General features: G+C 40.2%; 2 protein-coding genes across 3 annotated transcripts in view; both read right to left on the reverse strand.

Annotated features, from left to right (window-relative positions):
* Positions 1-4,748: 4,748 nt before the first annotated feature.
* Positions 4,749-19,185, reverse strand: trarg1a (trafficking regulator of GLUT4 (SLC2A4) 1a). Its single transcript, XM_040009556.1, has 3 exons — positions 18,086-19,185; positions 7,188-7,314; positions 4,749-6,570 (listed from the first exon to the last, which is right to left on the reverse strand). The coding sequence occupies exons 1-3, from the start codon at positions 18,488-18,490 to the stop codon at positions 6,560-6,562; spliced, it is 543 nt and encodes a 180-aa protein (XP_039865490.1). The 5' UTR covers positions 18,491-19,185; the 3' UTR covers positions 4,749-6,559.
* A 1,697-nt stretch (positions 19,186-20,882) lies between these two features.
* Positions 20,883-27,030, reverse strand: part of aipl1 (aryl hydrocarbon receptor interacting protein-like 1) — a 43,489-nt gene continuing 37,341 nt past the window's right edge. For both annotated transcript variants that reach the window (XM_040008733.1, XM_040008732.1), the window contains exons 2-6: positions 25,542-25,721; positions 23,831-24,019; positions 23,203-23,379; positions 22,953-23,094; positions 20,883-22,568 (exon numbers count right to left, since the gene is read on the reverse strand). In XM_040008733.1, coding sequence (XP_039864667.1) covers positions 22,369-22,568; positions 22,953-23,094; positions 23,203-23,379; positions 23,831-24,019; positions 25,542-25,643 — 810 coding nt within the window. In that variant the 5' untranslated portion in view covers positions 25,644-25,721 and the 3' untranslated portion in view covers positions 20,883-22,368. The remainder of the gene's footprint in view (positions 22,569-22,952; positions 23,095-23,202; positions 23,380-23,830; positions 24,020-25,541; positions 25,722-27,030) is intronic.

Raw genomic sequence — 27,030 nt, forward strand, 5'->3', positions numbered from 1 at the left:
GCTGTGCTCCCTGGCTAGCTCACGGGAAGCAAGACCAAACGACACCTCCGTCTCCACCTTGTCTGATTAAACATATCAGGTCCCCATAAGGAGAATCATGTGCTAACGGCTGTCTAAATGACTCGGGTAAAGTTTGTAGCATGCATGCTTGTTGTTTTTGACTGCTTCTACTTGTCTTTGCACTAGGATGATGTCGGCATAAATGTGCAGTCATATTCGTTGTGTTCCCACTAGTGCTGTCAGCGTTAATCTCGTTGAAATGACGTTAACGCCACAACACGGCAAATCTCCGTTAACGAGCTACCCCTGATTGCCCCGTATGTGGGGCTAGACGGCCAACACGTTACCGAGCTAACTGCGCTAACACACTAGTTCCCACCCATGTAATTGAGCATTGCGTGGCACATCCAACATACTGTTTTACTTTAGTCCATGACGCGCTTACCTTCAGGGTCATACATCACATGAAAACCAAAATAATTCCAAACGCCAGATCTGAATGAGGGTGGGGGAGGTTCAATTTGCCATGTTGCAAGGCGAGCTTAACTTCTGTCTCGCTAGCTTGCCCTGCGCTCTTCCTTCTGACAATGCTGTCTGTGTTGAACGTTCAGTGGATCTGAGCTCGACAGTGCAGCCTAGGCGGAGTAGTCGAACGCAGATTCACTGAGCGCTCAACACAGACAGCATCGTAAGAAGGAAAGTTGATAAAATAAATTACAAATGTTGTATTGTTCGATACATATGCGTACCGAACCGAAAGCACTGTATCGAACGGTTCAATATCGATATGAGTATCGTTGCACCCCTAATGTATGTATATATATATATATATATATATATATATATGGTCTGTATCCTGATTGGGCATTATGACAGGAATAGCCTTTTCTTCATACTACAGCAGTCAGAATAAATTGCCACCTGCCCATTAATATCTTACGTCCTTTAAGGGGGAAATCCTGCGCTGAAGTCTAAGTATAGCTCAGAAGTGTGTACGTGCTGTTGGAGGACTGCAGAGGTGCAACTCCTGAATGTTTTAGCCACTCAACTAAGTGCTAGATTCTCTCAGAAGAGTCTTGCTATAGTAACTTCTGGCTAGCAAATTTCCTTATTAGAAGGAGCTAAGGTGTAAAGACAGAAATCTTGTCTTTTTTGTGTGAACAAAGTGAATATTTAAAAAGCAGTTTAAGCATTTGAAACTAAGCCAGGCCTTTATTTGTGAGTGTGTGTGGTTGAAGAGAGCCATAAAATGTTTACCCCCCCCCACACACACACACACAAATTCTCTCCTACTCTACAGTCTGTAGCTGTGGTGACCATGATAAATGGTGTTTGTGTTCCCTGAAGTCGAAGTGTGTATCCCCTATGTACAGGGCTTAGATACAATAAAAGCAACAACAGCTGTGAAATCCAATACAGGACTGCAGACAACAGCACCAGTGCAGAGTTGAATCAATATCAATATCTTCTTCTGTCAGTCTCAATGAAAACTGAACAATACACAAATATTACATTCACAAATGTACCACAGTGGATTTTTTTTTCTTCTCTGTGGGAAAAGCCTCTTTTTTTTTCTTTCTTTCTTTAGACGCCAGTCATGAGAAAAACACAGATGGTCACGGACATGCAAGAAAGTTGGGTGATTCAAAAAATTTAGTTTCATAGTCAGGCTGCCTGAATTTGGCTGTTGACTGACTGACCTCTAGTGCCACCACTAAAATTAAGCTTTTAAAGAAAATGCATTGATAATTAGTGGATAAATGGAATATGTTTTGGCTGTAAACGTCAAATTCTTGCCAGAATACAATAATAAAAGTGTCCCTTTACTTCTAAAACAATCATTGAGCAGATTTATAAATCTGCTCAATGATAATACCTCAGTTTCCAACCAACAATATTCTATTCGTACTTTAGCCTTAGCAACCAAAGTTAAGAAGGCAAATATCTAATTAGCCATTCACATGGCAAATCAAGGCATTCAGGTATTTAGGGATGTAGACGTGGTCATGAAGAGTTGCTGAAGATCTACTCGAGCATCAGAATAAGGAAGAAAGGTGATTTTAGCAACTTTGAGAACTGTGAGTATTTCAGAAAGGGCTGATCTACTCACACAACTGTCTCTACGGATTACAGAGAGTAATCTAAGTTCTAAAAATAAAAGAGTTCCTCCACAGAGTTTCCCACAATGGAATAAAAATATACGCTTTAAAACCACCTTTACCTGTCAAAGGTGGTGTGGGGTCCTGAGTTTCATTTTAGGGCTTCCTAAAGAATGAATATGGACTACACTTTAACAAAGGGAGAGAAAGAGATCCCAAAAGCTTGCTTGCAGTCGGGCAAAACAGTATTTAGTCAGCCACCAGTAGTGCAAGTTCATGGCAAGGGACCGGTAACCATGGCAACAAACCGGTAACCATGGCAACGCGTTGGTAACCATGGCAACGGACGTTGGTAACCATGGCAACGGACCGGTAACCATGGCAACGGACCGGTAACCATGGCGATGCATGTAAACGGATCAGTAACCATGGTGACGCATGTAAATGCATGCCAACGGACCGGTAACCATGGCAATGCATGTAAACGCATGCCAACTTACCGGTAACCATGGCAATGCACAAACAGGGGCAGTTATGCTAAGTTCAAGTCAGCAGACAACGGAGCTAACTAGCAGCAGCTAGCTAGCCCAACTCAGCAGAGGTGTTCACAGCGAGGTGAAGAGCGTAAGAACTGAGGGATGACTGTGATGACAGCGGCTATATGGGCAGGCGGGGCCGTCCGCATGTCATCACATGTCATCTGCTTTAAAGGCGTGAATAAAGGTTTCTTTAGCCAGGACACACGAGGGCGTGATATCCCATACTTATGTGTTGTACCGAGTGAATCGACTGAAAGGGAACTGTTTACACTGCTATCCCAGTATGAGTTCTTTGCAAAAAAAAGAAAGAAAGAAAGGAAAACAGTGTACCGTTATACAGTTTATGTATGTATATTGTGAATTCTGTAGAAAGGAATGCTGTGTGTGTGTGTGTGTGTGTGTGTGTGTGTGTGTGTGTGACCCCCACAGCAGGAGGCCCTTCAATTAGCATCTGCCCTCGTTAGCACCGCGCTTTCATTTGAGGCCCAATCCCGCTGGTTTAACGGCCACGACGCCTCTCCCTTTCCACTGCATTCTTTCCAAATCACTTCCACCACCAGCAGGAAAAGACAGAGCACTGCAAACAACAACACACACACACACACAGACACACACACAGACACACACACACACACAGACAAACAAACACACAGGAATAGTTGTCTGAGTGTTTCAGCATGTGAGCGTCCATAATAACAACGGTACCAGACATAGGCTGTGTTTGTCTTTGTAGGGGGTAATGAGTGTGTGTTTGCTTGTTGACAGTGTATTTACACTCACTGAGAGAGAAAGCAGGAAGGATCTGAGGCTTTTATGTGCTGAATGGGTGGTTTTTCTTTGTTTTGGACTGCAGGTTAACCTGCAGCATCTTGAGCAGTGTTGGCCAACAATTACGTACAATCTCTGGCGCATACTGTGTGTTCTGAAGCAGCTTGTGGATTTCACACTTTGGTTCTATTTGTACTTTTTTTCTGATTCACATGCTTCATGATGCTTTCGCAACTCTGTGAGATTTTGCAATGTTTTTCTTTTTATTGTTGTAACATTGATTTTAAATCTAGGCGATGTGAGAAGCGTGTAGATCAACCTTTTTAGATCAACCCCAACCTTTTTTGCGCCACCAACCGGTTTGTGCCCGACAATATTTTCACGGACCGGCCTTTAAGGTGTCGCGGATGAATACAACAAAATAAAACTAGTACCGGTACCGAAAAAAAGAAGATTTATTCATAGCACACGTGAAAAGACCCAGGAAAACAGAGTTAACGAAATAACTGCTTATTTAAGTAGTTATTTAACAAACGCAGGCAGACAAGGAAAATCTGAACTTGAGCTCTTTTATCTTCATTCAGTTGTCATCAGTTTCACACTGTACGTGTCTGTGTGTGTGTGTGTGTATACATCAATAGTGAATCTGTTCACATTGACAGACAGTAGGATGATTGTGAAAGGGTTTGGGAAGTTGGATCTGCTGAAGTCTCTGCGTACAAAGTCTTGCTGCCCTACTGCAGTGATGACATGCATGTGTGTAGTGTTTGTGTGACCGAAACACAACTCCTTCCAAAAACGTGTGTGAGCTCAACACCTCCTGTGGTCCTCACCATGTAGGCAAACTGGGGTCTGACCCATAAAGGTCTAAGTGACAAATGGCCTGTATTTGTATAGCGCTTTACTTAGTCCCTAAGGACCCCAAAGTGCTTTACACTACATTCAGTCATTCACACACTGGTGATGGCAAGCTACATTGTAGCCACAGCTGCCCTGGGGTGCACTGACAGAGGCGAGGCTAACGGACACTGGCGCCACCGGGTCCTCTGACCACCTCCAGTAGGCAATGGGTGAAGTGTCTTGCCCAAGGACACAACGACCGAGACTGTCCGAGCCGGGGCTCGAACCGGCAACCTTCCGATTACAAGACGAACTGCCAACTCTTGAGCCACGATCGCCGTTGCGATCAACATGTTGGTGTTTTTATTGATATAATTATTGGAATATTTACATTTATTTGAAACAACATGCTATCTATAGACTACAGACTCAGAAAGTTGCTAGCATGGCTGTGGTCAACACAATTCCTTGTGAATTGGAAGTTACCATGAGAAGGCACAACTTGGACCATGCATGGTAATGTTTATTCCTGACATGCAAAATGTACACCACAGAGAGGTGAACTGGCACATACAATATACTGGAAAGGAAACACATTAATACACGGAAATGAAGTGGAAAAGTTTGAACTGTTTTACTGACAGTTGGCTTCTGCTCGCCAATTGTTCCAGATGAAAAATGTAGATGTAAGAAAAACAGCAGGGCTGTCGCCTGCACTAAGTAAACAGTAGGGCATCTTTGGATTTTGCTGCTTTCGGATGTTTTGCTAAAGTGACTTTTTGCACAACCACGAGTATGAACGGAGACTTGAAAGTCTGTTAACTCGACAGTTAGCAGTTGTACATCCTTTCACTGATGATGTTGAGGACTTGGTAGTATCACTTTAGCAGCATAATATAGCTATAAGGTTTCACTTGTTTGAACTGTATGAGCAAGTGAAAACAAGCACTGTAACTTATCAAAATGAAAATGATACAAAATGTAAATTAACCCCGCCATCCAAATAACATTATTGCCCCCAAAATCTATCCAAATGATCTGAATAATGCAACATAGTGTTACTGAATTTTATCTCTGCTCACAAGCCTGGTACATGTCACTGTAACATACTTGTTATGTGTATCCACAGGCAGAACAATAATCTGCATCTCTTCGATAAAATTATGAATACAGACAATATGTCAGGCTTGAACTTTACAGAATGCTTGTGTTTTTTGTTTAAATGCTTTTCATTGTTACTAAGTTAAACTTATAGACCCGCTCGTTGTTAAAAAAAAAAAAGAAGTTTGTGTCAGCCTGTTTGGCCCATAGCATGCGTACATATTGCATATATATTTTCCTATATAAATACATTTTATACCAATACAACAAGCTGGAAAAAACATTCAGTGAAACAATCAGTGACATTTAACAGTCGTTGTATAACAATGCCAATGGTGTAGAAAGGCAGCAAACACACGTGCACACGCACGCGTGCACGCACACACGTAAAATTAATTATAAGGGAATATGGTGAGGAGAAACAACACCTGAAGGTGTAGCTGAGACTAAGTCATGTTTTGTGGTAAATAATTAGATGTACACAAAACAGTCTCACATGTGCAAACCTGCTAGTCTCTCAGACTCCTGGAAAAGGTAAGAAACATGGAAATAACAGTCAAAATGAAGGCAGAGGTTCGGTGATCTACATTCAGGCATGCACTTGGTCTTGTTTTTTTTTTGTTTTCAATGAAAAATTATAATAAATAAAAACAATTATGTCCCCTGCCCACTTTCACAAACCTTTGAGTTTCCACTGAGCATCCAGGTACTGACAAAGCAGCCACTATGACAGCCTTAGCAAACCCAGCACCGCTTGGCATACAAACATTATATAAAATGTACATATACAATGTATATATGTAATTTTTTTCTATCCACATTTCAAATATATTTGTAACCGTATATGCTTTGAATGCAAAAGATTCGATGAGGAATATATGAGGATTATATGCAGCTGTCCAAAGTTTGGAGACCAAACCCCAAATCCATTTTTCGAAAGAAGCTCCATCTCATACAGAGAAAGTCGCTCTCTCCTCATACACAGATTATTGTCTTCATTGAGAGAAGTCCATGTTCCACACTGGGAAACACACGGGATTCCTTCTGACCACAAACAAATCTGCATTTTCTTCCTCCTCTGTTTTAACCTGACAGATTTACATCAGGATTTTCATTATTTTTGTCAAGCAAATGCTAACCAGATTCTAATACATGCATCTCTGAATGGTGTTTTTCATTTGTTTACTTGCTGAAAGATCATCTCTTGCGAGTTCATTTGGAAACTGTAAAAAAGGGAAAGAGAAGAAGTATGTCACACACTTATGATTGCAGCAAAAGTAAATTTAACACACACACAGATGTTGGCAAAGTTGAAAACAGGAAACACATCTGAAGCATGTCATTCTTTCTGTCTGTAAACAAGATCGCTTGAAAAATTTTGGATTCTGATTTTGATAAAACTTTGAGTGTAGAGGGGCCTTATCTTCAAGGTCAACTTAATGATTTATTGGTTGAAAATTGACAAAAAGCCTTACAAGAATTTAAAAGTTTTAGCGTTTGACTTCTGACCTCTCCTTCAAGATTGATATAAAAGTCAAAATGACAATAATGTAATCAATGTAAACATCTGTCATGCTACTCTTATCTCATTTTTACTGCACTACAAACTTCTTAACGTATGTTTAAAAAGAACAAAGTAAACAAAATGAGTTACCAGGAACACTCTGCTGAGAGAGTGAGCTGCCTTGGCAGATGTTTCTTGGACTGCCCTTCTGAGTAGATAGTTCCTCCTACAGCTACACTTTAAACCTCAATCTAAATCTCGGTGCAGCACACTGGACACCATCATGATAACATCACTCTCCTCAAAAATTTGTCCTGCTCGATTCAATGAATGTACCTGAAACTGAGACGTAGACTGTGATCATGACCACGCCCAAGACAATGGAGACGATACTGAGCAGACGAGCCAGTTTACCCAGCCTCTTGGCCCCGTCTATGTCCCCCGCCTGGAGACTGTTTCTGGACTGAGGACACACAAAAGCAGCAAGACTATTAAACAAATTTAATATATTAGGTAGTAGACCAAACATTTTTAGGAAGATCTGTCGAACCAGCCAAACCAAGGATACACTTAGGGTGGAGATTTTCATCTACATATTTATGAGTTCTTGGATAAAGCTAGAGATGCAAACAGTGATGTAGCAGGAACCCTATAAAGTATTATTTGTAATTAATCCAGTTCTTCCTCTAATTTCTTTATTTTTCCAGTTTGTGTAGGAAAAACCATAAGACCAAGCAGCACGAAGACTTTGTGACTGCCCCAAAACCTGAGTTATTGCACCTGCACCTGAAGAACTCCAAATTGTTTGACTATTATCAATTCTGAACACCCTGAAACTACTGAACTAATCATCCTGGATCAGTCAGGCTCATCAATGGATTTTGCTGATCTGGTGTAATGTGATTTAACATTTAAAAAAAGAAATAGGTGATTAAAAAAAAACTTTATTAACTCACGAACATACACAAGTCTTCACACACATTGAGTGTAAGGTGTGAAATTCAAGATACATATACACCATTGCTCACTGAGCTTATGTACTAAAGTGCAATGCTTTTCCCACTTATGGGTGAAACAAATGTGAAAAGTTCTTGAAAAATGTCCAGATTAGTACATATTTTACACTGAAAACATAAAACACCCGTATGTTCTCCAGAGCTGGTTTTTCTTTCGGCATATACACTGAAGCGCTGAGGTGTACCAATAATTATTCACACTCTAACCTGTGGCTCTTTGAAAAGTCTAACCCTCAAAAGTTTTCATGGGGACAATGTAGTTAGGCAGCATCAGATGGTAGTCTGTAGAATGACTTTGGACACCAAAAACAAGTAGAAGTGAGTTGAGACAAGCTCTGGGTGGTGGGGAAAAGTTACTGGTGTTTGGGGTATCTTCTGGGCAGACGACACAGGACAAAGAGACTTGGTGGTGGAAAGAGGAAGTGCAAGAAAACACTCAAAGGTTAGTGAAGAAACAGTGGGATAGTCAGGAAGATGAATGAAGTGCACAGAGTACTGGAGGCTAATAATATAAAAAAGAGAGGTGGCAAAGCCAAAGGAAAGCAGGCAGGGGTCTCTGTGGACTCTGTGGAGCCTGGACAGGTGGAGGTATGCTCTGGAGAGAAAAGGAATGAAAGTCAGTAGTAGCAAACAGAATACGTGTGTGTGAATGAGAAAGTGACAGGTGGAAAGATGAAAATGTAAAGAGTATCAAAAGTCAAAGGGAAAGTTTACAAGATGGTAGTAAGACCTGCTGTGGCACTGACAAAGAGACCATGATGGACAGGGTTAGAAATGATTATGTCAGAGTGACATCTCACAGTGCTTTGGAAACAATGTTAGAGGCAAAGCTGTGATGGTTTTGACAGAGAAGGGATCGTGGCTTTACTGGACAAATGATGAAGTTCCTCGCCGGAGGAAAATACTGAAGCAGCTCTTCAAGAGTTACACTTTAAAATATTTATCATATAGTTAATCAATACTTATTTTAAAAAGAAATTGATAAACATGCAGCACAGTAATGTTGACTTGTGAAATGCAGAGAGTAATTTATTTCAACTGTAAACGGGCAAATCTCATGCCGGCAGATTGGGACTGATGGAAGAATGTGACTTGCAGAGCCAATTGGATGGAGTCGGTGAGTGCAGCAGTATGAAGGGGTTGTATATCATTTTAATGCTGAACGTATATTGCTTTGCTTGTACACTGCAGATACGGAGACAGAGTGATTCATGCGTATGTGTGAAAGGTGTGATGGATGGGAATTCTCAGCCTTCTGCATTGCTTTTATGTGAGTCACCCCAAAGATCAAATCTCCCGTTACTGATGTCTCAGGCTTTTCATTGGATTGGCAGGGTTTTTTAACAGTGTATGTTTTTATTTTGTGAAAGGGAATCCACACAAAGGAACACTGCTCTTCACTGTATTGCAGCATGTACATGCACACGTCAAATAAAAAATCTTATGTTGCTGTTTTTCATTTATTTAGTCATAAAACAAAATTTCATCATGTGTGTGTTTTGCCTATAGTTTACATATATCACTCCAAGTATTTGCTCTATAACTTAACAAGTTTCACTTGAGCACTAGAGCAACTAAACAACCTGATCAACCTGAATGCAGATGGTGTTTAAATACTTCAGCAAGTGTCCAGGATGAGTCTTTTCAAAGCAGAGGTGATAAAACAGAAATTGGAACTCTCACCAAAACTTATCTGGTATTAGAAGAAAGAAAGTGCTGCCCTACTGTCCGAAGACTAAAATACATATAAGCTCTACACAGGTTGGAGTTACAGATATAAAAATATGAAAAGTTAAAAAACAAAAACAAAACAAAGAAATTCATCAGTTTGACAGTTTAACTACACTATCATATTCCTCAAAAGATTTTTCCCCATTTTACATATGAAAGTTCAAATGCTTTAAATATAAACGGCATTGTGTGTATGAAAGTGTTAATAAAACAAATATAATTAACACTGACTGAAATTAAAACCATTTTAATCAGAATTAAAAGTAAGAGGTGATTTCCAGGTAGAAGAAGGATCATGACTCAGTCCATGTGTGACTGCAGCAATGAAACCTGCCTACACCTGAGTTTAGCAGCGATTGAGAACTTCATGTTTCATAAGAGAATTTCAGGAAGTAATCCACTATTCTTAATTTCACATTACCCTCACAATTTAGTTTGAAATCATGCTATGGTGTCTCTGTTTTCTTGCTTCATTCAGTCACTGAATACTGAAGAAATAGAGTGTTGGGGGTTAGGTGGGAACTGCCTCAAATTCAGATTGAATTACAGAGTATTTCCCCTGATTACTAACTTGTTACTCCATCGTCTCACTCCCGTGAGATGCTCTGCCTCCAGTCAGTCTGGTAGTAAGATACTACTGTGCACTAGTGCACGTGGGTTTGGGACAGTGCAACCTTAGGGTAGAGTGGAAAACTACTTTTAAATATGGCATTCATCTCTTCTTTTAATAATGCCTGATGTTTGGGAAATAATAACAACAACCGAGCTCATGATATACTTTCAAAGCAGAATGTCTTCACATTCTTGCATGATAAAGGATTTCAGCTGCCCAGTACATAATGAACTCAATATTAAGAAGATGAGGAAGTGGTACTAGGCATGGGTGAAATATGAATGTTTTGGATTATTAAAGATGCAGGAAAAAAAGGAGAAATAAATTAAATACACAGCGCTTAACAAATTTATTGGGCCAAAACAGCTGCTCTAAGTTAACAGCTCTGGTAATTATGAAAATTATGTTTTTCTTAGTTGTAGATGCAAAGATGAAATGCACTGCACTTCTTAAAAGTGTATTATCCAATATATTTGTATTTTTTAGGAAAAAAAAAATCACACTGAAATGTTGAAGTCTCAAAAACTGTATGTATCAAATATAATACACTAGTCGTTATGGGGTTAAATTACTGACTGATTTGCTCACACAGTTTATCGCAGCTTCACAAACGCCTCCCAATTTTTAATTCTAAAAGGCTCAAACTCAACTTTTGACAGATGCTGCATCGCAATTAAAACAAAGATATTTCAATATAATGCAATTGCTTTAAAACAGTCACCTAATATAATGTACTCCTATATCCTGCATGGTAAGAAACGTAATCACAAAAACTATTTAACTGGACGATTATTTCTAGGATTTATTCAAATTTGATCAAATGTAAATATCTACTACATGCGATGTCTCATCCCACAATCCAGGCTCATGACAGTAAAACAAAAACATTACTTTTTTTTAAAACTCTCACTCACTCACTCACTCACTCTTTCACAGGGACACACTCCATCTTCTTGCTCTGAGGACTGCAATGTGAAGCTATGGTGCAAAGTCCCGCTGGAGCCTGTATTGATCTTTTCTCATAGAGAAAAGCAGCATCAGCACCTTAAATCAATGGAAGTCCCTTTCAGAAAACACAGCCTATTTGGCCAGCTTGGAGAGAAACCATCAATGGAGAATGGAGGTGATTTAAAAAGATGATATTTTACTTGCATAATGATAATAAGAAAGTAAAAAGAAACAAAGGAAGGCATTGTCAGCACTCTCATTTGGACCTAGTCTTGTTGGATGTTACCTTTGAGACCTGCGAGAGGTTTTCATTTGTGTTTGTGAATATCTGTGTGTAGTGAAAGGGAGGCACCCTTTGCTTCACTGAATCACGCCTGTATTGATTCACAGCACGACTACGGGTCATATTTGTTTTCAGAATGGGAAATTCTACCCTAATTGTAGTGTTCATTGTGCTACCTTTGTACACACACACGCACACTCGTTCTCTCTAATGTGTTCAAATGTTCAGCAGACAAGTGTGGGTGGTAGTAAGTCAGTAAGTGCTTCTTTTCTCACTTGCCATTAATAATGGAGAACCAACAGCAGCCATGGTGGAACGCAGAAGTGTACAGTGAGAGGATGTTTTCTTCTATGAGCAAATCTGTCGATTTCCAGGTTTATACATTATATCTTTCAAAACTTTTAGATTATATTCATTTCATTGCTTAAATTTTTTATTTTTAAACTCTACTTAACTTTTTTTTTAAGTTCAAAGATGACAATCATTTATAATTTAGTAGTGACAGACATTTTTAATCCCCAAATGAATTTGTACGAGGCTTTTGCAGGGTTTTTTGTTTTGGTATGTTAAGTTAAATCACATTGGTCCGGTGAGGGATAAAGAACATCGCAGTCTCTCGGAAGCGGCTAGCAAGGCTTTTAGACTTTTTACAGAAAATGTCCATTAAAATTTCAAACCACCCATGCGACCAAATGATCAAACCTTCCAGAGCTATGATGGCACAATACCTATTCTAGAAAATGCATTGTAGCTGATGGTTACATACGATTTTACTTGTGTTTATATATTTGCTTGTGAATTCAAACAAACTAACAGAGTGCTAATGCTTTTAAAGACTAGACCATCATAGTATAAACCTTTATCCATTGGCAGATCGTTTATAAGTGAACCACTGCCAGGCATATTTAAATAACTCAGAGTCAAGTTTCATCGTTTAGTTCATAGCACAGTGCACTATCATCGGGATAATGTATGCTATTATTAGCAATCTGTTTGTTAAACCAAACACAGTTTATCGATATACAATACAACTACAAAAACAAAACAGAAATGGGCTATTTGTACTAAAAAAGGGCAAACACTAAGAAACGCTTTCACCACAGGTGAGATTTCTAAAGCAAAGAGTTGTCTAGTTACACCGCTGTCATTATCTAATGTGATGCAAATCACACAATGAAAAGTAAGTTTAGCATCTGTTACTTAGATATGGGAATGCACAGCTTAAGCTGGTGCAAATGCCATTATTATAACTTTTTTTTTGCAGGTAGTTAATCACAAATTAATGTGCTGAAGCGATTTCTGTTGCATTTGTCCAGATTTTGCTAATAAAATGAGGAATACGTGTAATGTTTTACTGAAACATTTGTAAGCTCACATGCAAATACGATATATAAGGACAATATGAAGGTCCATTGAAAATATTTGGGTGTTGGCTGCCTTTTATTCCATTGTCTGTCGAGATGATCCCACACTGCTTCAGTAGTGTTGCAGTTGGGACTCTAGGGGAAGGTCAGTCCATGACTGATAGAGTTCCAATGTGTGTTTTTCTATCCAGGTATGATTTTACTGCACTGGAAGTGTTTGCGACCATTGTCATGCTGAAAATTGAAGCTATCACCAATCAGATGATTTGCAGATGGTATTGCATTAGGTATCAACATCTGATGGCAGTTCTCTGTGTTTACAATTGTATCAATTAAGCACCTTGAGGCAACAGTTGTTGTCATTTATATAAATAAAACTAAATGTAATCAATTTTGTCAAGATTTCCAACACCACTGGCTGATAGGCAGCTCCAAACCATGACAGAACCTCCACCATGTTTTACAGATGGCTGTAGACACTCACTGTCGTATCTCTCTCCTGACCTCTTCTGCACATCCTGATTTCACATTTGGATTCACCACTCCACTCCACTGTTGCCACTGATTTTTCAGTCCAATTTTTGTACAATTTGGCATACCTCAGCCTTTTGTCCCAGTATCCCTTCATTAACAATGCCTTCTTGCCAGAAGAAGACAGTCCCTTCCACTGAGACCATCTCGTGAGTCTTCAGTGAACATCTGGGCCTTCAGATCAACTGGAGGGCCAGATGCATCTCTCAGGTCCTGTCAGGCTGGATCTTTTCCCCTATTAAGGACATGGCATTCAGATAACTTTATCTTCTGAAGATTCTTATTCTTTTGTCCTCCACTTCAAAATACAATTTATGTGTGTTGTAGCAGGCTGCTAGTAACAAAGTGCCTGAAGATACAGTTCTTTGCGTAGAGACAACACTGGTTCATCCCCTAACTTATCATGTCTTTTTATGTTTGAATGAGTCATAGGTCAGTGTTAAGTGGCCTAACAAAAACATTCCTCTGAATATAGTGAGGTAGAAGCACTGGAATGAAAATGAATGGAAAAACAGCTAAAGAAACTTCTGGACCTTCTGGAAGGCTGGAGAACTATTATACGAGAAAGTCTTGTTCTTTGGAGGCAAAATAGAAAGAAAAGAGGGGTGGCTCAAGATTTCTGTACAATATTGTAAATAAAATGTCACAATATTATATAATTAAAACAAGTGAAGATGCATTCATTTTAATATTAAATCATCGAGTAGTGGGATTTGAAGATTTTAAAAGCTCCTATATTATCAAATAAGCCACTCATATAGCTAGTGGCCCTTACGCTGGTAAGTGCTCTGTACTATACTTGTACTCAAAACATGACTTTCTATGCATTCGGTTTTATTATTCATTGGATGATCACATTGTAGCATTCATTGATTTAAAATGATAAATGAGTTGTAGCACACGGCTTTTCTTTTTTCTCTGTAACACTCTGATGAGCTCACATTGGGTAAGAACAGTGTAAAATGCTCTCTGATGGTGACTGCAGCACTTGACTGCTAATAAGATCTCATTTACCTACACACACACACACACACACACACACACACACACACACACACACACACACACACACACACACACACACACACACACATGCACACACAAACAAAGCCATCCCGCCAGTGCAGCATTGTGAGACCATATTTTACAGGCAAATCTGCAGCACATGCAGTAATGCTCCTGCAGTTTGGGCATTCCCATTACTGGGATAGGCTAGTGCGCACTGTAAAAACCTATTACCCCAACCTCTCCAGTAACCATAATTGACTGCGTATCTTCCGCGTTTGCCAGCCGCAAGACCTTCCCACCAAGCATCTGTCAGAGATCTTTGGCGGCAGCCAGCTGGAAGTTGGCTTTTATGTGCTCCTACTGCTGAAAGTAGTGGGAGATGATGATGGATGTAACTGTTCCTGCTGTTAGCAATGCACCATCTACAGTGTGGAAAGATGCTGACTCTTTTACAAGGGTAAATGGGACCAACACAGATGGATACTTTTACCTGTTTAAGCGATTAAAAGATGGATATACATCTTATTTAATGTTTGCACTGTCTACATACACAAAAATGTGTATTTGCTTAAATTCTGTGATATAGTTTATGTTTTGCATAATAGCAGAATCTACTGAAGTCTGCATTTACAGTTAGACACAGACAATTACACGAGTTTTGATTGTATTTAAAGCTGGAGCTGGAGACAGGTGTGTGATCTAAAAACAAAACAGCTGGATATATTTGTATCCACTCCTATATTTGCGTTTCTTTCCAGCTCTGTTTGAGGTTTGAAAGATTCCTGGGGTAAATATTTGGGTCTGTTGCAGCTCAGTTTTGTGTCGAACAGGCTGGAATACTGTGGATTTGTCAAAGCTTTGTTGCTTGAATCTGTGGCTAAAAACAGCTGTATTTCTGAAGAACTAAAGCGATGAGCTGAAACAGGCTTAAATGCCACTTAGAGCTACGGGACAGTGCCACAGATACTGCTGCTTATCACTCTGATCACATTACACAGCCATTTTTGAGCCATTGCTTAGCTACAAATGTTGATTGCGTACTATACTTATAAAACAAAAGCTATATGGTTTACATCAGGTTTTAATTGAATACACAGCACACAGCACAGTTAATGTTACATAATAGCACGACTGTTAAGCACAAACCCTCTTGGCATGAAATGAAGTCTGAATCCAGATCACTGGAAGCTAAAGGCTCATCAATAATGCAACTGACCACCAACTGTGGCATTTCATATCAGGCTACCCCTTAAGATGGTCTTTTTTGATCTTTTTGTCTTTCTGTGAATGAATTTCTAAAGTCTGTTCAGCTTCCTCTGACACCTCCCCATTGATACCATTTTAAAAGCTGCTCTTTTTTTTATCTGACTTTCCAGCAATATCCATTTCACAGTGGATGATGAGTAGCGAATATTGGCACTTAGCACTAATCTGGCACTCCAAAGCTGTATCGTGTGGTATCAACCACATTACTTTTGATTCATCTGCTCACAAGCGAGCGTTGTACACCTCTGTTTTTCCTTTTCTGACTCACTCGCACTTATCTGACTGTGCTATCTGATTCAGCTTCTTCTAATCAAGTGATAGGAACTACTTTATGGCTATTTGCTGTCTCTCTCATGCCCATCTGCCCTTGTAGCGAATGATGTTTTGATCTTCTTTGGGAGGCCCATATCCCCTTTCCTTACCCCCCAGGAAAGAGAGAGGATGTTGATCGCTGCTACTGAGCTGGCTAACTGCTGCAATCTGCCCTCTGCAGAGAAACTAAATTGACTTCTCTCGCCTTCTATTGAGTTAGTGGCCAGCTCCAGTTTCTTCCTCCTTCGCTTTTCTTTCTTCTGCCCTCTGTGAAAACCTCCCTCTGCCACACTTTCTCTCTCTCTCTCTCTCACTCTCACACACACACACACACACACACACACACACACGCGCGCACACACACACACACACACACACACACACACACACACGCGCGCACACACACACACACACACACACTCTCTCTCTCTCTCTTTCTCTCTCAATGCCATTAGCCAGCAACCGAATTGTGAATGTCAGTGGGTTCGTGATGATGGCTCAGGGAAGTACAGGCTGTCTTGTGGATACCGTCTGATATTCCCCTTGGTGTGTAGTCCCCGCAAGAGTGATATTACAGAACTAATGGCTTACTGCATTTCCTCTGCTTTGTTTCTCTGTAGATCTGAGAATTGGCTACTGGACAGTGTCAGAAGTAAAGTGCGCTGAAAAACACAAATGGCTTGAAACGACTGATGGCGCTAAAAGAGTTCTGCTAGAATGGTTCCAGATACTTACTGCAAAGGTCCGTCATAGGCTGTTTGTGTCTGTACTGCTCAGGAACAGCAGTTTGCCTTTCTCTACACTTACAATGCAGAACACATTAGATATTATGGCTAACAACACACTTTGCTAAGCTCTATTGTGGCTGTTACAGAGCTTGAAGAGCCTATATACATACGATTTGTAGTTTACAAGCCTTTTTTCTTATTTTAGATGTTTTATTGTAAATGTGGAAAAGAGTAAAAATATAGTAAATATAGCTGTGGTAATTTAGGCAGGAATTTGATACAGTTTCAACATATTGGTAGAGAAGAATATATACATACATAAAATTTTTGACCTTCACACTATGTTCTGTTTATGTATTACTTTATTTCAAAAGTTGTGTGTGTATATCACATGGAGGCAAATTTACATACGTGATTTAAATATACCAAGCTTTTTGAAATGGTCACTTTGCCCCCCCAGTCCTGATTGCCAGACAAATCATGTGAATGATGCCATTTTTAAATAAACACAAACATCTTTCTTTGCATTATGCATTATGCACTTTTATAAGCTCATATGTGCAGCACAAACTGGTACTGATGTATCTTTGAGAGATATAGGCATAGTATTGTGTAAAAAACAATACTAAAAAGCAGAGCCTCAAACAACAGCTCCACCATCTTCGCTCCAGACCTCACTGCAGAGGGAGACAGCAGGAAAGTGCATCCTCAGCATCACAGATCAGTTACATGTGCTGCGTTTTGGAATGCGGCCCATACAAAGACCACATGGTCTATCTGCAAAAACACAACATTTTATTTACAATTCTGTAATGCCATATCTATATCTGACTGAAGTAGCTTTAGTGTCTTAGCTGCACCCTTAAATTTCCTGTGAAGGGATACATCAAGTATCAGCCCCTCTGAAGCAGACCATCTGGCAGCTGAGTGGAAGCAGCCAGCGTGAGCTCATTTAAAGCCTCAGCAATAGTGAAAGTTAATGAGGTACTGAGTGTTCTGTGTGTATAAGTCAATTTTTCACATACATTTGCACTTCTGTTATTTATATATATATTCAAAAATTTAAAACCTTTAAGTGTAAAAGTGTCAGAAACTCTTATAAATTGTCATCCAAGCTCTGCTAAATGGTCTTTCTGTCTAAAATTAATATAACCATTCACCCAAACGCAAATGCGGTTCTTAGTTAGGGATAATAGCCATACTTAAAAAAAAAAAAAGCTTCCTTCATATATCAAAAGGCTGTAAAGGTAAAGGGCATTCTCAAATATAAAGTGAGCCTTAACTGCAAGAAGCAGTGATGGAATCTCAAGAACCCAGTCCTCTTTTGTTCCAAGATCTTAATTTACTTAGCCTAATAGCACTGTCCCATCATGTGCACCAGCAATAACATATTTAGGGGTTTTAACACTTTTGATGAGGCAACAAGATGCTCACCATGATGGAGTACACCAGTGCCACGATGCTGATGGGCCAAACGGGGCAAATGCAGGAGATGATGACCAGGATGAGGTAATCCCGGGGCTTCGGGGTCTCCTGGACTGCGTTGCCGGTGGAGGAGCGGCTCAGACTCGCCTTGGAAGGGGAGAGAGGGGCGGAGGCGGCCAGCTGCCCGGTGGAGCCCGATCTCACGGAGACGCCGTGGCCGTTCTCCTCGGCTTCCAGACCCTTGTCGCTGCCCACGTTGACCGTGAAGGAGGTGGACATGTTCATCTGGTTCCCTCCAGGCTCAGTGGTCACTGCAAGTAGTTTCTCAGTTTCCTGGAAGTCTGGCGGCGGAGCGCCTCCTCCGCCCTCACCCAAACTGGATCTCTGGAAGTTGGCATCCGTGTTGATCGCCATGTTCACCTCTCAGTTAGAAAGATATATTTATATATTTATAAATTTTTGAAAATAAATATCTGTTAAAAAATGTCTTAAGATTGATTACAAAACAGTGAATGACGGCACTTTGACTAGTCAAATTTTCGTTTTTACAACAAATCTCTAAAGCTGAGATCAACTTTGATAACGAAGAAGCTGACACGCCGAGGTGCGGTGGATGGCTTCAAATTAGATTATCTGAAAGGCGGAGAGATTTGATGGAAAAACTTCCTAAAAGCAACGAATAAAATCAGATGAACGCAGCCTGACTCCTGTAAACATCATTTTCCTCCTTCGATCACTTGTCTTGTGTTCACACCCGACACTTGAGTCATTTCAAAAGGAGCTCACAGCACAAACCGTCCCTCCTCTTTGACACATCCAGATCAGTGAGAGGAGCTTCTGTCACCCATGCAGATCTAGATCCAGTCCCACCACTTGAGCCTGTGTTTGTCTGTTCTTGCAGAAGTAGCTTCAAGGGTTTCCTTCTCCTTTCATAAAAAAGAAAGATCAAAGTGAGACGTGATTTTCGAAGCAGACCCCCCCAAAATCGGACACTTTCTCCTCCTCTGTCTCCAGGAACACAGCCACTGCACTCTACTTGGGACCAGTGTCATGTTAACGTATTTAAACAGGGCACTTCCGGCGACGATGCACAAAATAAAACTCGAGCGTTCTCAGCAAAAAGCCAGTAAGGGAAAATAAACGAGTTCATCCTAACTGGTTGTACTGGCATCATGTAGGTTATTTTTTTTACTACGTCATTAACAGACAAAAAAACCCTTTTTTTGTCTTTTGTTTTTTGCACACACAGTACTGTGCAAAAGTCTTGAGCCACCCCTAAGACTTTCATTAGCCCACGTATCTGTGGAAAAATAGAAAACAGGTGCAGCGATTTACTGAAACCTGAAAACATAAATGAAAGAACAGTAGATAAGGAAAAAATATAGTTTACACAACCTAATGAGAATGAAAGTCAATATTTGGCATGATCACCTTCATCCTTCAACACAGCCTGAACTCTTTCTGGAAAGCTTTCTTATAATATCTTTAAGTAGTCTTCAGGAACAGTTCTCCAGGCTTCTCGAAGGTCATTCAGAGCTTTCCTTTGAATCCTGGATGGCTTTTGTTCTTTTCTAGGTGGAGGCAAAAATTCATGGTTGATAGTGTGTGTGTGTTATTAGGTCCAGGTATGCTTTGAATGCATTGGTAGTGTGTTTGTGATCACTGCCATGCTGAGAAATAAAGCTGTCATCAATCACACGCTTAGATGGCATTGCATGTTGAATCAAAAGTCTGAGAATACCAATTCTGACAAGATCACCAACACCACTGGTCAAAAACCAGCCCCCAAACCATCACACATCACACACTGTTGTACCTCTCTCATTAAAGAGAGGCCCTGAAGGGCCAGATGCATCTCTCAGGTCCTGTGTTGGATGTTTGCTGGATTTTTTCCTACTTCTTAACAGTTTGTGTGTTTTTGTGAGCATTTGCTAGTAACACATTGCCTAAAGATAATATTTGAAATGGATTCTTTGATAAGTTGTCTGGTAAGTGTCAACACTGATTCATCGGTTGAGTTCGAATGACTCATCATTAAGTGACTTAACAAACAAGCAAGACCATTTCAAAAAAGTCTGGCTAAAGACTTTTGCACAGATCTGTGTAACTCATGATAAATTATAATGGGCCATACTAATGTCCTTTGGCACAACCCCAAACTCCAAATAGCTTATAGTGAATGAAATTCCGTGAACACATGCCTTTACCAAGTTACTGCAATATAAGTATAAAAAATAAGAGACAACAACTTTTTTGGATAGGTTAGCTACACAGTACGAAGCAGCCTACGCTCTAAAATAAAGTAAAATAAATACAAAGTTGACATTAAAACACAGAGTCCAATCCAAAACAAAATGACAGAAAATCTCAGAAATCATGCTTTCATGTACTTCTCCTATAATGTGACATTCGCAGCGTTTTATTTCGCCTACATGATCGCTGTACTTCCGCCGTGTAACTAGCTCTCTGTGGCTAACTTGGCGCATTGCACTGTTGAAAGCGGGCGAAGCAGGGCTGTCGAGCCCCCTCCCTTCTACCTCCTTCCACTCCTCCTCCTCCCTTCCCTGCCCCGCTCCCAACATCAGCACCAGCGCTTTATGGACGAGAGCCAATGGCGAGTTGTGCTGCTATGCAGAATTTGCCGTTGTGGCATGTTTGGGCAGCAGTTCAGTGACACAATTCACCATAAATCAAATCTTTATAAATCAAAGTTTGGGAACAGATTTAGATACATATATTATTTATTTATTTGGAAAATACGTTGTTAGATGTGTGAAGAGGATCCTCTTGAGATAGACATCATCCGGTTTCTAATGGGCTCTCTATTAAACCACCATGTTATTCTACTTGTTTACTTGCGTTAAACCAGGCAAACCTCCCGAAAAACAAATGCATAAAGGGGGTGTTAATGGCCTGTGTCGAATGTCATGTGTGTGTGTGTGTGTGTGTGTGCGTGTGTGTGTGTGTTTCTTAATACATTTCTATTGATTTTCGTCATCATTTGATGGTGCATTAGCATTCAGCGGTGACCTGTTATAGGGATGCTGGGTGGAAAGCACTGATAAACGGGGATTCCCTGAATTAAACCCAGCTCTCAGTATGATGTCATGCTATTGAGCTAGTATATTATCTCAGTGTACACGCAGAGGCAGTCTGCTTTCAGTGTATTTTCTTCTTAAAGCATTTACTTAAAATCAGTTGTGTCGTTCACGAGTGTTTCTCTCCTGTTCAGTTTATGTTCAGCTTACAGCACATTTGTAAATATATGAAGGGAGTAAGGAGTAGTTTTCAGTGCACACACTCCTGTGACAGATGTGAATGCTGCTGAGACAGAGTAATTTTCCCATCAGGGATCAGGTTGCTGCAGAGGTATAGCTACAGTTAGAGCTCCATCTTGTGGACGTTCAGCGTTTCTGCAAGACTAAGAAAGTAATTTCTCAGTTTTTAACAGGACGACTTGATAATATTTAAAATTTTCCACAATATTCACACAACTCAGGTCATTGCCTCTTAGTTAAATTACTGGCACATTCATAATGAGCATCTGGTCCCGAATCGAGTCATTTAATGGAAAAATAAGTTCGATGAGTCAACAACGTCGCAAACCGGAACAGTAGTTTTAAAAATATTTTAATTTGTGGAAAATAAATGTACTCCCTTTATTTGTGGCCTTTAAAAACTAAGATAACCACAACCGTGTCTCCATAGTATAGAGCAAATGCCAAGTTATTATAACCAGCAAATGGTTGGAATATAAATGACAGGAAAATGGTTAAAAAACAACCAGGTTTGTCCAAAGGTCACAAATTATAACCAAAGTTTTTCCGTTTTGCTGGAAGATGTCTCTTCCTTCCCAGGCTTTGTGCTAAATGGCTTCTGGCTTCAGGGATATACAGTTTGGTCCACAAGGTTTTGTAATTTTGTACACCAACACAATGGAGTTTAAATCAAATAATCAAGATATGACTAAAGTACAGACTTTCAGACTTTAATCTGACTTATAGCATTTGGGTACATATTTTGACCATGCTTAACAATGGAGTCAAAATACAAAAAAATATTAATTACAATTTAATCATAATGCACATCCACAACATATAAACCACAATAAGTCAGGTTTTAACAGTGAAAAGTCCTTCGTTTCAGCTATAATTTGGAGTTTGATACAACCTTGCAGTTTATAAGATGGATCATTTTATCAGATACTCTCATGTAGGTGAGTATCCTGTGCAGAGGTTTGATATTTAACAGCTGAATTCTTCTTTAGTCGATCAGCTCTCAGTCTCATCAGGTCAAAACATGCCTTTGTATTTGAGCTTGTCTTCTTCGTTCTTCTCTTCCATACGCATGTTAAGTATGGCCAGTTCCTTCTTAACAGCCTTTTTCATGTCTGGGTTCAGGTCCAGCACCCTGCTGAAATCCTGCCGGGCCTCCGCCTCGTTCCACACCTCCACGTGGGCCTTCCCTCGCAGGTAGTAGGCCTTAACTATGCCTGCAGGACAAATATAAGCTTGTTTGTTTATGCATTTGCAAGCAGGCAGTCATGCGATAGAAATATGCAGCTCTGCAGTGAGAGAAGACATAACTGACATAACTGTTTAGGTCTATGAATGATAAAAACACGCGCAGGCACCAGGATCAGACTTTAACGGGACTATGCAACCTGCAATTACAAGGGTCATAAAAAAATTCACACGCTCATTCTCACAGTATGAAAACATGCCCGGCATATAAAAAAGCCTGAATAAACTGTAAACCATGTGACAGTCTTTCACAACTGGCTGGAAAGTGTGATAATACTCTTGGCAGAGAATTCTCCCCCTGCTTTAAGATCCCTCGCTTGCTCGAGTTAAAAAGCTTGTGATGAGTGACAAACCTGGGTGCTGATTGATAATGTCGGTTGTGTGCTCAATGACCTCGTAGTACTCCTCCATGCGGAGCAAACATTGGCAGTAGTTAAGTGTTAAAGTGTTGGCCATCTTCTCCAGCTTCATCCATGGGACATCCCATGCTTTCTCCTGATAAGGGAGGAAGAGGTTCAAAGTCATGCCTATAATAATGAAAATCAGTGCTTTGTAAAGGAATTTCTGCCTTGGATCAGTATTATCAGTATTACAAGTATTAACCTTGGTCTGAACATTTTTAATGCAGATGATGGCCTCCTTGTATTTCTGTGTGGCTTCTTGGTAACGTCCCTGTTTGTAGAGTTTGTTTCCCTGGCCGTGCAGCACGGGAACGGCCTTCAGCCTCTCCTCATCACTCAGAGCCCACGTCTCCCTGTCGTACTCGCTGGGCTGCTGCACCTGTCAGCCACACATGCACATACACGGACTTCAGTTTTCCATCAATTATACTACAGAGCCGGGATGTCAAACATAAGGCCTGAGGGCCAAAATAGACCTGGCAAAGACTCCAATCCCGGCTACCAGAACTTGTTCCCTAATTTTAAATATTTATTTCTCACAACTCACAAGAGTCATACTGACAGATTTCTTTCATTTACTACAGCAGTGTTTCTTTGTTATGCAGAAAAACTGAGATATACTTCGAAATCTTTTTCTAATACTCAGACATCTCAGGGATTAAGTGTGAAATGAAACTTCTTTATACTGACAGCCCATTTATGATCAAAGGGTACAGTGAGTTTGACATCCCCGTCTAGATATGCTAAACCCCTTTAATGCAAATATATTCCTAATTTAAAAGGTATTTATTTGGTAGGCGAGCTTGCAGGTTGTCTTTCTTCTTTCTCACCTTGAGCAGCTCCAGGACGAAGTAGAGCGGCTTCGGTTCCTTCATCAGCTCATCCAGGTCTTCATAGCCAAGGCTGTGGTAGGCAAACATGTTGGCCATGCCGCACGTATGGATGTGCCAGTCGACTGGGTCTTTGCCCTCAGCGATGCGTCGCATGCTTTTGGACACCAGTGGATAGACACCAGTGTGCTGGAAAGGAGGATCACAAGGTGATACAAGACTTAAAGTGACTGAGGTGGATCACGAAACAGTCCATGACTTTTAGTCTGTGCCTCATGAGTTTTTTACATTATTTGGTGTCTTTGAAATGGCTGTCTGTTAAATATTTATATGTTTTATGGTGATATTGCATCACTTAGCAGCTAAAAAAAACACTGTTATCGTGCTGACTGAACATTGCTCATACATTACATAATTTACACCAAATGAACAGGTTTAAAGATGCTTAGAAGCTGAACTGTGATCACACTGATATTAATTGTGACACTATTAATTCTGCTCTAATAATCCAGCACAGAGATATAATTTTATTGCTTGAAAAGTAACAGGACAACCCTTTGCAACATGCCATACGTATTACTTTTAATTGTTTCCCTATTGATCTGTCCAGGGTGTGCCCCGCCTCTCGCCCTGTGGTAGCTGGGATGAGCTCCAGGATGTTTGCCTATTTAACAGGCAAGATTTCTGTTTCAAATCTTGCCTGTTTTAAGCTGACACGTAAACACAAAGAATTTCATTATGTGACTGCATAATTACAATAAAGAATCTTGAAGCTTTGCACTAAATATTTTACATTGAGTTACTCAGCATTCCCTGGAGCTTGTTTTCTTAACAAGTTATGTTTGCCCTCTGCTGGGTGAAGAGTGGCAGCGCACGACACAGCCAGTGGAGCAGGCTATGTCGTGCAGACGTGTTGTTCGGAGTGAATAAAAGCTCTAAGCCCCATCAAATCTAATCAGAGTGGAGGGGAGTCAGTAGTGCTGATTCAGCAGGAGTCAGAGCCGATTAGGGAAAAGTGAGGCTGCTGCGGATTAATGACAGTATGCCTCGATCCATCTGTCTCTTGCGCACACACACACACACACACACACACACACACACACACACACACACACACACACACACACACACACACACACACACACACACACACATGCGCTAGCATAAAAAGTTAAAAAGTTATGGATCACATAACATGTGACAACATATTCTGAGGTAGCATGTCTATATTATAAAGCCTGTTGCAGGGATCGATCTGTTTATCTGTTAGTTTTTATCTGTCTTTGTTTATCTGTATGAGATGACATTATTCATAAAAACAATCATATATTCAGTGAATTAAAAGGAAAACTTTAGCCGGTACCCGACTTGTTATTATTGCTGCATGAATGTTTGTTTAAAACCACAAAATGATGATTTAGTTTTTCTTCTAACCCAAAAGTTATGAAGACTTGTGTGTCCCATATATATCTTAACCTTCAACCTCTATATCTGGAACACATCTCATCCTGTGTTATTTTGTTTCCTTGTTATTTAAAGCATTGTTTATAACTCACACATCTGCAGCATGATGTCATTCTGTCTGCACGGAAACACTTTTCAGACTAAGTTTGGATCAACAGGATGTAATCCACTTTGAGTTAGACGAGTGAGAAAATTAGGGCGCGTGCAATCAAATAAATACAAAACCAAAGCTTTTATTAGCACTTACAACGGTGTCACACCAGAACTCCGCCACTTCACCGATCCTCATAGAGGACAACAGGGTCTCCCAGATGTCCAGCTTAAACATGTTGCCAATCACTATCTCCATGGGTGTTCCAACCGCTCTGCTGTCATCTATCACCGTGCGCTCGTCGTCACACAGCTGCGTGCGGAAGTGGAAGGTCACCTGGATAAATAGTAAGGAGAAAAAGGCCCATGCCGTGTGAATCTGCTACATACAGTAGAGTCGCCTGTTATTTTTTCATATTTGCTAGGAAAATAGGAAATAGTTAAGTGTTTTATTGAAACGTGCAAACGTAATGGAAAAACACAATATAGAAGGTTTGTACAAAAATGAAGCCACTGTCAATCAAATGCTTTCCTGATGGTGCTGCATGATGGATCAAAATCTGCCTGAACTCATCTGCATTCATAATTTTACCAATTTTACCAAGATCCCCAACACCCTTAAACCACTAAAGAGCCTCTGTGTTCTCCTGAGCTGAACCAAAAATGTCAAATTTGAATTCATCACTCCATCAAACCTGTTGGACCTGATTTTCAGTCCAGTTCTTGTGCAGTTTTGCACCCCTCAGCCTTTTCCCCACCTCTTTCCCTTCTATAAGAATAGCTTATTAACAGCCACCCTTCCACTGATTTCAGATGAGGCTTCAGATTTTCTCCTATTCTTAAAGACATGAATTTCAGATACTGTTTATGTTGTCCGGTGTCTTTAAAGTCTTTCAGGGACACATTGTATACCACGAGGAGATACACCAAGCTAACAGCTCTTTGGCAATCACCTATTGGTGCAAAAATAAAATTTTATGTCTGTCAAACTGTGTTATCTTTGGCATTTTCCATAGATTCAACAAAAGAAATGGGAACAAATCATTTGCTTTTGCATCCGGCTGCTGGTAAAAAAGTGCCTAAAGACACAATTTAAAATAGTCTCTTTGCTACGTTGACTGTTGTGTGTAGCCACAACACTGGTTGATCTCTTGACTTAGGTGCCTTTTTATATGACGAGGACTGGGCTGAAAATGTAAAAGCAGCCGATGTCCAAAGGAACAGTTTTAAAAGAGCTTCAGAAAGCCTCAAGACCATTTTAAAAATGACAAAAAAGTCTGGCTCCTTGGAAGCAAAAGATAAAGAAATTAAGGTTGACTCAAGATTTTTACACAGTACTCTACAGAATGGACAAACTGGAGAAAATGATGGCAATACTTCCCCAAACAGGTTAGTTTACATAACATAGTGATAGCATGAGTGTAAATACCAGAAGAATAAAGTGGAAGAGGAAGTGCAAACGTATTCAAACCTCAGTGATGGGAAAAGATATTATGGTGAAATATGGGTCTGAATAACAGTGAAATTTGAGCATCTCAACAAAAATGTTACGTCACGAGCTTCACACAGCTCAGTTACTCAACAAAGGAGACAGACAGGAGGAAGGTCACACAGGTTGCCTGGTTCTGTAATATCCAAGGAATGGA

The sequence above is a fragment of the Simochromis diagramma genome, unplaced genomic scaffold (genome assembly GCF_900408965.1).
Source record: "Simochromis diagramma unplaced genomic scaffold, fSimDia1.1 OVJJ01000344.1, whole genome shotgun sequence".
Lineage (NCBI taxonomy): Eukaryota > Metazoa > Chordata > Actinopteri > Cichliformes > Cichlidae > Simochromis > Simochromis diagramma.

Excerpts from the sequence above, each read along its gene's own strand:
- trarg1a (XM_040009556.1), bottom strand. The coding sequence starts at position 18,490 with ATGGCGATCAACACGGATGCCAACTTCCAGAGATCCAGTTTGGGTGAG. Across the intron at positions 7,315-18,085 it reads CACTGGTGTACTCCATCATG|TCCAGAAACAGTCTCCAGGC; the intron begins GTGAGCATCTTG and ends GTGTGTCCTCAG.